We start from the raw sequence: 12,407 nt of genomic DNA, 5'->3' as shown, positions 1-12,407 counted from the left end.
TGATCGGAGCGGACTCTCCTTTGGCATGAGATTTGTTGCAGATGTAAACAAACCCAGGAGGGATACATTCATTTAATTGTGAATAATCACTGGGCTGTTGCCACGTTTCAGTTAGGCATTCATCCAGGATGTCGTGAAAAAAAGGACCCTTGTTGGTCAAAGTGTCACGATCCCACTCTCCTCCACTATTATTATTGTTGTGGTTTTCCTCCGTGCTGCTCTCTCTCTCTCTCCCCTCTCTCTGCAGAAGGCGTGGCTGACCTACTTCCACTGATGACGCTGGTGATCAGCAACACCTGCGGCGGGTCCTCCTCACCTGCTCCTGACGATCAATCATGAGTTTTCTTAAGCCTTGCCATCCCAGTCAGCAGCGTCAGATTGTTTTGCTCCACCAGTGGTAACGTTGTAGACTTTATTTTGTGACATTACAACTCTGACTTCCGGATTACCCATTTGTGGTGTTCTGCCTCAGGTCACCACGTCTCCTGCTTCCCCGAGAGATTGGCTAAGAATATGCCATTAAAAACCCTTAATAGTGCAGAGTAGGATTTTAAACCCAGACTTAGTGTTGTTGTTGGGCAGCCCGTGGCCAAGGGGAAAGGGAACTTGGCTTGTAAAACAACAATAATACACCGGGGTTAGAAAAGAAGGGCAGCAGGGGCAGTTGACACATAAAAATACAATATTTTACTTTATTTAAAAGTAGATTCAAGTTCCAAGGAGTTCAAACCTGACGTTTTGGTCTCAAAAATAGCCAAACAAAGAACCAGGTTGATAGACAAGAAAAAACATACACACATCCAAGGAGGGAAAACACCACAGCAAACACCCTCCTTTCCACAAAAAGGAGTATGAACACCATCAAGGTCTCACAAAGCTGCAGCACCTTTTATTGCCTCCACTGTTAACCAACTCAAGACTCCTGTGTGCAGGAGGTTGAGAGTCAAAACAGACATACCCACACAAATACACCAAGCAAGCACTGGGGTTGTAAAAGTCATTTTTGAATACTAGAATCAATATCTGTAAATAAATATCAATATTAAAACATTATTGATTAATGAACATGTTTTTTAAATGGTTAGTTGTCCATAAGTCACCGAAAGAAATCTACAAGTCCATTTGCTACTGACTCAATAGCTTTGGGTTAATTTGTGTTTCATCATTTATTTTCTTTCCCCATCAGGTGCTGTTTTGTATTCTTTTCAGGCTTCAGTAAAATAATGTAACTCTTTGGAGCAAACAGGCAGAACAATAAGCCAAAGCTGGAGGCCAAGATGGCAAATGACTCAACTGCATCTGCATAATTTCCAGGGGAGCTGATATAAGCAGGGATGAATGCTAGCCACACAGCACAGAAGATTAGCATGCTGAATGTGATGAACTTGGCCTCGTTGAAGTTCCCTGGCAACTTTCGGGCCAGAAAAGCCAATACAAAGCACAGACAGGCCTGTAGACCAATATATCCAAGAACGCACCAGAATGCCAGGCTAGAGCCCACACTACACTCCAATATGATCTTTGAATGTTCATATTGTGTATTTCTGGATGGAAACGGGGGGACATCAATGAGCCAGGCAGCACAGATAACCACCTGAACCAGAGTGCAGCTGGAGATGATGGTCCTCTGCTGCTTAGGCCCCAGCCACTTCATGATGTTATGCCCTGGCCTGGTGGCAGTGAATGCAGCCAGTACCACCAGGGTCTTCCCCAGGATGCAGGAAATACACAGTGAAAATGTGATGCTAAAGGCAGTGTGGCGCAGCATGCAGGACCAATATGTTGGCTTTCCAATGAAAAGCAGAGAACACAGGAAACACAGAGTCAGTGCAAACAGTATGAAGAAACTGAGCTCAGAGTTATTCACACGGACAATGGCTGTGTGTCTGTGACAGAAGAAGACTCCACAGACAGCCAGAGTGAAGCAGGCGCCCACCACAGACATCACTGTCAGGGCTATTCCCAATGAATCGAAGGTCAAATACTCCACTTTCTTGGAGATGCAGGCTGTTCTGTCGTTGTTTGACCAGAAGTCCTCAGGACAAATTGTACAATCTACTGAGTCTAAAGGGAAGAAAGCATGAATAATTTTCAGTCTTGCATTACTTCTGTACTACAATTGTAAGAATGGATTTGCCTTGACATTTTATATTTCAGCTCAAACTCACTTGTCTGATTGCTAATTTTGCCACTGTCACATGGTACACAGTCAAAGCAGCAGATAGGCTCCCCACGACGGACAGCCTTCCGGAAGCCTGGAAGACAACTGGCACTGCACACAGATACTGGCACCTAGAGTGGAGAAACCATGTGCTGATATTGGTACATTTTATTGGTTAATCTTTTGACAGATGGAACATTCCTCCAAACCACATGTCAATGAAGTATGTGTCACTTCTAGTTTCTCAAGTGGGTTTAACACAGTGTTCTGAGTTTTACGCTGGTTAGATATGAAGTATTTTGTCTGCAGATGTCAGACATAGTCTACAGTAGGGCTGGGCGATATGGACTAAAAGTCATATCTCGATATGTTTTAGCTGAATGGCGATACTCGATATATATCTCAATATTTTTTCTGTGACATAATTGGGGTTTCCCCCAAAGCATTATAGCATATCAGATAAAATGTCTTCCAAACCCTTTAAACAATAAACAAACAGTCTTTTATAAGTTCAAGCCACATGCCAAATATCAGAGGTCACAGAAATAAAAATGCTCCTTGAAAAAAATAAGAAATCTTTCCTGCATGACAATAATATACAGTAATTAATTAAAAAATACAATACTGTTACAATTTTTACAGTAACAATAAACACCTTTCCACTGACGTATTTACTGCAACTGCACTGCAAACTGTTATTTCATAAAGAAAAGAAACAACAAAAACAGATGATGGAAATATGATAACACTAGTGTAAGGACCCCTCCATACATAGTTTTCAAGTTATTTCATTTCAAATGTTCAGAGTTTATAATGTCATTTTTGTATGTATTGTTCTGTGGAGATCATAAAATAGTATCTGTGCTCCAGTTTCTGTGATGAGAAGTTGCACAGAGAGGTGTCTTTCTCTTTCTGGCCACAAGGTGGAGTATCTGCTAAAGTGAGCATTGCTCAGGAGGCAAGCGCATGTGTATGGGAACAGTTTCCTCCCGGTTCCATAGCAATAGCAGTCAGTGCGTGACAAAAGACCGACATTCTTTCCAGAACACATTTTGTTGCTGGTCATCTGACACTTTAAAACCAAACCACCTCCAAATTATCCAGCCATTGTTTTTTTCGTTTACTATCCAACTCCTCCTCATCATCATCATCCTCGTCTCCATGTTGTTACTGAGTGTAGGTGAGAGGGGAGGGGGAGCACAAAGGGTATGTGTGTGTGTATAGGGATGCAGGGAGAGGAGAAATAGGTGCAAACTTGCGGCCCATGTATTGTCATTTTAACGCAAAATGAACTATTATTGATAGCGATGTTGTCCCGTGTTATATCTTGTTTATATCTCGATATATATTAAAATAAATTAAAAAAATAAAAATAAAATCGCCCAGCCCTTGTCTACAGGTATGCCAGTCGTCATCAAACAACTTTTTGATGGTCACATGGTTGTAAGGTGTACACTGAGGACTGGGTTCCTGCCCATAAGCTATTCCAAAACCTGTGGTTCTCTTAAATATATTTAGCTGTAAATCTGTGCCACATCTTTCAGAAGCCTTTAATGTCATGAAGAAAGATTAATTCATTGTCTACTGCTTTATCCTACACATGAGAGTCGTGGGAGCTGGAGCCAATCCCAGCTGACAAAGAACAAAATACGGAGTCAGACCCAGGAGGGGTCACCAGTCCAGCACACAGAGACAAACAACCATTCACTCTTACATTCCATGAAGAAAGATCAATGAGGTAAACACAGTGGATAGTAGTTTACCAAAGACATCATAATCCAGTTGGGCTTAGAAACTTTGTTGTGTATGAAAACAAATTATCCTGTTTCAGATCCAGTCTGTTCAGTTCACCTGACTTACCTCCATCTCAACCTACAGAACTTCAACAGTTGGCATCTGATGAAGGTAAAAACACAGTGTGAGCAGCTTGCCTCACTCTGATGTCCTGCCCACATTATCCCGTCCTCCTGGATCAACAGCTCCTCTCCAACAGCCTTGGTTCCATCATACAAACCCACGTTGACAAACTCAATGTTTCCTGCTGGGCCTCTCTGCCAGTTGATAATATCATAATAGGGTACAGAGTCACCCTTGGCATCAAAGTCCACCTCCTCACCAGCAATCTGGAAGTTCACTTCCTGGAGGTAGTGTTGCAGCTTGAAAATTAAGAAATGCACAAGAAGAAACACTGAATTGCTTTAAACAATGTGTTCAGTATAATGCTGTCTTGCAGAGCTTCCCAGTCTTCAGAGTTTGAGGTTTTAAGGCCCCTAAAAATCCACAGCCTAAATTTGTATAGTAGTAGAAATGTAACAAACCGTTAAAGTGAACACATCACATGGAAATTAAAATATCTTGTTGTGTCTACAATGGAACAATAAACAACTTAAACATTTTCATAAAATATATTATTAATGAAAGTGTTTTATCTTGATTTTTTTTTTTTTTAGGTTAAAATTTTAAATTTAGAGGCAACACCGAAAATGTGTTTGCCATATGTACATTATGCTGCATGACTTTGGTAAATGGGCTTTGACCCACAATTTGTAATGGTAAAATAACAGTGTATTATACAGTACCTGCCAAGGATGTATGTTGTTGCTCTGAGCACATGAATTGTTCTGGAAAGGCCCCTTCCCTGGCTGACAGAGAAGGAGGTTGTGCAGGGAATGAGCAATGGCATGTACAGCCTTATATACATTATAGGCTACTCTAGGGCTGGATGTATTCATGTAGGCTGAGTGCTGTTCAAGCAGAGACTCCTGCCCGGAGCAGGGCGGCATCTGGGTGACAGAGGATGGAAAAGGACTGCAACCATACAGAGACTCCCACAGCTCATGCACCAGGACATTGTCAGGATATCTCTTAGGGTTTACTGTCTGCAGGAAGTCACCCAGTCTGGAGATATGACCTTTTTTGGTGCCAAACCCAATGGTTCCTCCCAAGTAAGGGTAATACTCTCTCCCTGAAAAGGCTGATACTGTGATCAAGGCTTCACTCCCCACCCACTGGATTCCAGTGATGTTCTGAGTCATGTAGTCTCCCAAGAAAGGTGTCATCTCCCCCTCGCCTGCAAATACCACCACCACTTTTGCAGTAGAGCTAAGCATCACCTTTACAGAGTCAGATAATGTAGATGACAGAGTTTTACACAGAGACAAAATCAAAACCGATTGACAATAAGAAAAACTCAGATGTACACAGTGAAAAATAACTAGTATTTCTAGTGTAGATCTTAGAAGGCAATATTTCAGGAGTTAATTTTGAAGAAAAGAAGTGAAGTCATGTTTTTGTTTACATGATTCATCATTTCCTGTTGTATGTTGGCGCTAATATTGTCTATTGACCTCACACCCTTTATTTTCCCACCATTGAGATTTTATGCTCTGCCTCAATAGTTTCACCTGTAACATTTTTCATCTTCTTCGTGTAATGACCCTGTTTATTTTCTAGACATAGTCTTGCATTTTGCAACTCTTATCCTTTTGTCATTTCTGATTAAAAGCACATGTACTGACTTATTGTGGACCTCAGATTTTTCCGTCACCGTTTTAAAAATGATGGAAAATATTTGGTTAATGCAACCCGTGGTGTTATATAAACATATTAAAGAGGGTCAGTGGTAGAGTGAGTTGTCTTTAAACTGAAAGGTTGAGGGTTTGATTCCTGGCTCCACGAGTCTACATGTTGATGTTTCTTTGGGCAAGATACTTAACCTCACATTACTGTCCTGGCAGTGTGTGAATGGGTGAATGAAAAAAACTGTAGTTTAAAGCGGGAAAGGAGTCAATAGTGCCCACAGTGTTTTCATACCTTCATTATCCTTAGTCCCCCCTGGCGAGTGTAGAGCAGAGGAATAATTTCTTGGTACGCTACACATACTTTTGTTTCCTGTAATTCTCTCAGTAAACCTTTTGCAGCAAAGCGGCCATAATCATTGTCTCCTCGCAGCAGCCCCACCCAAGTCCAGTTAAAGTGCACCAGCAGCTGTGCAATGGCTTTCACCTGGGCTCAACAGAAAAAGACAACTCACCCAGTTTCATATTGCAGACATTAAAAAACTTGAACAAATAAAAAGCAATATCTTCATAAATTATTTGGATTAGGGCCCTGTTATAACATGGATGTATTCTGTAAACTATAAGGCATGGAAGTTTGGCAGAACAAAGAAATATTGATGTATTATTTCATTATTGGGACGACACCAGCATTGTTACATCTTAATAAAATGTAAGCAGTGCTGTATATATAAGACTCTAAAAAAAGCAGAACGACTTATAATGAAGACATTGACAAACATCAATAATAAAGATTTAACAATACAAACAAATATAATTTAAATGTACTGATAACAATTATCAGTGATTATTACAAGGACCAAAACTGTAAAGAAGACAAACAGCATATAGGAAAGAGGAAAACTCATATATTTCAATTCATTTTTCAGTGTTTGAAGATTTACATCAATTTTAAAGGTGGTTGTAAAAATTCTTTCTGATGACAGAGTAGTAAATGTGTCAAGCTTTGACTGATAACAATAACTGACCACATGTTTTACATTTTACCTGGTAGTCATCACTAGGAATTACTCTGAAGAAGGTTGGATATTTTACTCTGTCTGACAAACATGCACACGAAGAAGCATAGCTGATCTGTGTAAAAACAAAGTGCAGTGTTACTGAGAAAATAATAATTTTTTTTGTGATGATTGACATAAATACAAGTCACTGTTACCATGGGGATCCTGAATGGCTGCAGGATTTTTGACACAACAATAGACTGAGCAGATCCAGAAGGCCCAATCACAGCAAGGAGTGACGAGGCATTTGTCCACATAAAAGAGTTTTCCTCACTCACCCCATTCAGCATCGATAAAACAGCTCTTTGTCCTGTCAGTGGATATCTACACGAATCATAGATTTTGTAGCCCAGAGTGTGATTCAGCAACAGCACTGGATTCTGGTTTATCTCCTCTACTGCCAGTCTCATAGTCTGAGCCCACCGGAAAGCCCTGGGATAAAGTCTGTGGGCGATACAGATGAATGTAGTCTGTTCATATAAAGACTCTAATGATTATTAACACATTCTGTCTACTCCATTTTATATTAAGAGTGCAAAATTAGACATAATTTATACAGGAAAATGTAAGTAAAATCCTCCCACTATCATCTATGAAACTCACCCATGGCAATTTATTGGTAGTGGTCTGTAGGTGCTGTTAATGTCTGGCATTTTCAGATTAAAATGAAGGGGGAAAATCCCACCAATGACATAGTCACCCTGGACAAAAAATCCTGGCTGGAAGCTGTTTAGAAGAGTGCAGTTTGAGGCTGCTGGTGGAGCTTCAGTTGTGATGCTGGAGAGTGAGCTATCAGTTAAAGTGAAGACACTGATAGAGTAAAGCAAAGACAATAAAACAAGTGAAGTCATAATGTTTCACTGGGCTGAGGAGAGAATGAGAGGGACAGAGCAAACAATAAGGCAATTTATAAAGTCTACAGTCTCACACCTGAGGTTTGGATTGGACAGTAGTCCTCAATCAGGAACTAAAGTGGGTTAATGCTGAATTGTGGGGAAAAAGCTAAGGCCCGAAACTATGAAAAAAAATAAAGACAAGTACACAAACAAATAGAGTCTCACATGATAATGTACCTGTTATTATTCTTTTTTTTTTTTAAAGAAGAGGCAAGAGGCATTTGTATCTCTCATGATTTCTGTTGGTCACTGCCAAAAAGATGAAAGTAAAGACTCGATTACTGTACTTTTCCTCAGAGCTTATTTTGACATGACCCCAAGAACTTTTCTTGAATGATATTCATCGTTGTTTGTTTTATTCCATATAAATGTGTTTTGGGTCTTTGTTTAGTATTTCTGTCATATTCAATAATTTGTGCTAAAATTATTCCGTGGTCCTTCGTATAAATTGTCACCCCAATGGCAAATGGTACAAGGTTTCATTTACAGTACATGCATGCCACCTGGCAGCGTGACCAGACCAAGGCGTGCGGCAGCATTCTGAACAGGCAGTAGGCAAGAAAGGGAGGCCTGGCTAACTCCAACATAGAGGACATTACAACAGTCTAGACGGGTCATGATAAAAGCATGTAAACGTTTTTCAAAGTCTCTGCTGGACAGAACTGACCTAATCTTAGCCATTTGCCTCAGTTGAGAAAAGCAGTATTGAACTGTCAAATTTCGACTCACAGTCTATTTTCACCCCTGGATTGGTAACAGTGGTTCTTATAGAAGGAGCCAAGGTCAATAAGTTGGGTGTCAGGAGCACAACTCAGACAGAACAATATAACTTCCATTTTTCTGTCATTCAAACTCAGGAAGTTTAATGGCATCCATGCCTTAATGTCATTAACACATTTTAATAGTGAGTGGACAGAGTAGTGGTTAGTGGTATGTAAATTTGACAGTCATCTGCATAGCTGTGGAAATAAATGCCATCTTTTCTCAAAATAGAACCTGAAGGAAGTACAAGAAAAAGAGGACAGGTCCATGAATGGAACCCTGCAGCTCCCAACAGTGGAGCTAAAGAGGACTCAAAGTTGTTAAGGCTCACACAGAAACTTCTCTCAGACAGGTAGGTATGAAACCAGTCCAGGGCTGCTCCTTTTATAACCACCCAGTATTCAAGATGATACATTAGCGTTTTAAACCCGGGCTGAAACACCTCAAGAATACTATTTGTGTCTAAAAAAATACTGTAATTGGATAAAAAACAACTTTCTCCAGGACTTTAGAAAAGAATGGAAGTTTGGAGAGTTGTCTGTAATTAGCAATGTAATGTAATGATGAGATGTCCACCATGGCACATCAATATTATTCAGGAAACACCTCCAGGATTCACTGGGATGCATCATCAGTGTAACCTGAGGTCTCACAACATACACACTCGCCCAGGTGACCCAGCCAGGGCTGATCAGGCCCGACTTGCATCCCAGCAGCTACCCACGGATCAGCCGTTTTCAATCAAAGCCACCTAGTGGTTTTCTCTGCAGCTTCGCTGGCTGATTTAATGGCCCTCTTCTTCTATGCTCCTGTTATGCCCAGCCGAGTAAGGACCTTGCAGAGTGAGCGTCCTTCAAACCCTCTGCAGCCGACCTCTATGGGCTCATAGAAGGTTCTTCAGCCTCTACCGCTGTACTCCTGCACTAGTTTCTTTGCTTCCTCTATGCGCTCTTCCCAGGGCACTGTCAGTTCTAGCATGATCAGGTGTTTTGAAGCCTCAGAGGTGATGATCATGTCTGGACGGAGTGAGGATGTTGTGATATGTTGTGGGAATGTCAGCTGCTTTCCAAGGTCAGCTTGCAGCTGGCAATCAGAGGCTGTGAGAAGGCCTGTTGTTAGTTTTCAAGGGCCTGGTGTTTCTACCCAGCTCTGATTAGGATGACTGCTTTCCTTGGTGGGCTGTGAAGTTTGCTGGTGTTAATAGCTGAATCTAGACACTCTGTGAATGCCCTAAGCACCTGGTCGTGTCGCAGATGATAGTGGCCGTCTGCAAGACCCTTTTGGCAGCTGCTGAGGAGATGTTCCAATGAGCCTCTTCCAGAGCAAAGCGGGCAGGAGTGTGTCTTCTCTTTGGCCAGACGAGATTTGCTGGGCTTGACAAGGCATCATAGACTGCCTGCATCAGGAACCGGACACGACAGAAATCTGCCTGTACGATGTTAGACCAATTGATCCTGCGCTGCAGAGTACTCTCCCACCTGGTCCATGCTCCCTGCTGCCAGAGCCCTACTGCACTTTGCTGACCTGGGTCTTTCGGAAGTAGCCAAAACCTGCTCTGCTGGTTGCAATAGTGCCCACCAGCTCCTTCTGTCTCAGGTGTGACTCGGCCATCTGATCTTCCTTCTCCGCTCTCCATTTTCTTCCTGTCCTCACCTCAATGATAGCTGCTGATACTTTAACATGCCTGGAGTCCCTATACTGGAAGGCTTACCACATGCGAGCCACCATAAACTCCTTCAGACCACTGGGCTAAATTATTTATTTTATTTAGTTATTTCCACGGAGCGAGCACACCAGTTGCATCTGGTGTGCTTGAGATTACATTACATTACATGTCATTTAGCAGACGCTTTTATCCAAAGCGACTTACAAAAGTGCATTTAAACATTTGGGTACAAATAAGACCTAGATAGAACACCTTAAATAACCTTGACGTTTAAGTGCATTTTAGAAATATGGGTAAGTCAAGTGAATTGTCCATAAAGTTCAGAGAAGAGATCATTGCCTTGAACAAACAAGGAAAATGACACAAAAAGAACAAAGGCACCAAATGTTACTATAGATACAGCTGGAAGTATAGTTTTTAAGTTCAAAGTTAAAGGAACAGTGGTTACACAACTTGGACGTGGCAGACGTGGCTGTGTAGACAAACTTGTTTATACAAAGAATCAACTGCTCGCGCTACGAAGAAATGTTGGTGGTGTTCACGTTAACATCCCAGAGAAATTGTGGTGCTTTCGGGGTTGCAAAGCGGGAGTTAAAGTCAATAGTGATGTGGAACGTGAACTCACTGGCTAATAAGACTGACAAACTGGCTGCCCTGGTAACTAAACAGAAGTTGAACAGGGAATGTAGTCCGAGACGTGGCTAACTAGCTGCATCCCCACGGCCTGAAAATTACAACCCGACCTGACCCAGCCCACGCACGACCTGCGTGGGCCTGACCTGACCCGGCCGGACACACTAGCATGAATTGTCCGCCCGAACCCGTCTACTATCGGCTGCTGCACAGTTAACAGACAGGACTTTGGTCAGATGGCAGCATCCACAACTGGTTGAATTTCAGCCACAGGAATGTTGCGGCTTTGTGGAGATCAGTGATGGACATTTTCTCCCCCAACTGGTGCACATGCCGTTGCCACACAGCTGCCAGGGTTAGGGTTATCGCTGGAAATTTTAATCACATAATACTGGATTCCACCCTCACTCATTTTTTACGTTTGTTGAATGCCCAGCTATAAAATAGGACAATAGACCTCATGTATGCAAACATGAGGGATACAGCGCCACCCCCCTACCCCTACTGGGAAAGTCAGACCACAACCTCATTCATCTTCAGCCAATGTACAAGACAAAAGTACAGAGGCTACCGGTTGCCACACCCACCTTCAGAAAGTGGACACCAGAAGCAGAAGAGGCCTTGAGAGACTGTTTTGAGTCCACTGACTGGAGTGTGCTTCAGAATGGAGAGGATTTAGAGGAGGTCACACATTGCACAACTGACTACCTGAACTTCTGCATGGATGTTGTAGTTCCCACAAAGACTGTGCGCTGCTTTTCAAACAACTGTCCATGTCATTCATCTGGATTTGTTTTTTTTTTTTATCATACTGTTTATGTTGTAAGTGTATGTTGTGCGTGATGTCTTAAGCTACTGGGTCCTTGAATTTCCCCTTGGGGATCAATAAAACTATTCAATTTGAATTTGAATTGAATTGGAGTGCTCCATGCCCGAATTCCAAGACACCCTTATTGATCCAAAGGCACGAGAAAAGTCGGCTCCACTTTGCCTTAAACTATATAAATAAGCCAAAAAGTTTTGGGATTCTGTTCTGTTGAGTGATGAAGCAATACTAGAAGTTTACTACAAGTTGTCAGGCCTATGGATCAGTCTGGAGGAGAAGAATGAAGCAAAGAACACACTGTCTACAGTGAAACATGGCAGTGGCACAGTGATGCTTTGGGCATTCTTCCCTTCCTCTGGCACTGGAAAACTTTAGTGTGAGGAAGCTTGGGTGTCATTGGACCCTCCAACCGGACAATAATCCCAAGCATAGTACACCAGGGTTTGGTTTCAGAAGAAGTCCTGGAAGATACTAGAGTGGCCATCAGAGTCGCCTGACTCCATTGAAAGTCTCAAGGTGGGATTTGAAAAAGTTGGTTGGAGCATGCAAACCCAAGACTATTAAGGAACTGGAGGCATTTGCCCCTGAGGAATGGCCTAAGATTCCTCAGGAACACTGCCAGAAGCTTGTGTCATACCAGCAAAAGGGTGATCTACTAAGTACTAAAGATGTGTTAAAAGTGGCAATTTGTGTTGAACTTGATGAAACCACTTGTAATATGACTTGTGTTAAGCAAATTAAATTGTTATTGTATGATGTGTTCATTGCAAACAGCTGCTAGTTTGGACATTTGCCAATAAACCTAATTTGCAGCAGGGATTGAATAAGTTTGATTGCAAATGTATATACTTGTCAGTGTATTGCATATACAGAGAGAGAGTGTA

At 41.9% G+C, this 12,407-nt stretch overlaps 1 protein-coding gene across 1 annotated transcript; it reads right to left on the bottom strand.

The window, feature by feature from the left end:
- Positions 1–1,034: 1,034 nt before the first annotated feature.
- LOC122780025 (extracellular calcium-sensing receptor-like) lies at positions 1,035–7,595 on the bottom strand. Its single transcript, XM_044042784.1, has 7 exons — positions 7,344–7,595; positions 6,896–7,184; positions 6,727–6,813; positions 5,975–6,166; positions 4,741–5,274; positions 4,098–4,317; positions 1,035–2,058 (listed from the first exon to the last, which is right to left on the bottom strand). Exons 1-7 carry the CDS (start codon positions 7,589–7,591, stop codon positions 1,163–1,165), a joined length of 2,466 nt encoding a protein of 821 aa, XP_043898719.1. The 5' UTR covers positions 7,592–7,595; the 3' UTR covers positions 1,035–1,162.
- Between the last annotated feature and the right edge of the window lie 4,812 nt (positions 7,596–12,407).

This window comes from Solea senegalensis, linkage group LG13, assembly GCF_019176455.1.
Source record: "Solea senegalensis isolate Sse05_10M linkage group LG13, IFAPA_SoseM_1, whole genome shotgun sequence".
Lineage (NCBI taxonomy): Eukaryota > Metazoa > Chordata > Actinopteri > Pleuronectiformes > Soleidae > Solea > Solea senegalensis.
The sequence above is the reverse complement of the archived record's forward strand: the minus strand, read 5'-3'. Positions and strand labels throughout refer to the sequence as shown.

Bases quoted from the DNA above. Each gene is read 5' to 3' on its own strand.
- LOC122780025 (XM_044042784.1), bottom strand. From the start codon at position 7,591: ATGACTTCACTTGTTTTATTGTCTTTGCTTTACTCTATCAGTGTCTTC. The intron at 6,167-6,726 runs GTAAAATGTAAA...TGTTGAGCCCAG, and splicing joins TTCCTAGTGATGACTACCAG to GTGAAAGCCATTGCACAGCT. The intron at 5,275-5,974 runs GTATGAAAACAC...GACTCTGTAAAG, and splicing joins GGGGACTAAGGATAATGAAG to GTGATGCTTAGCTCTACTGC.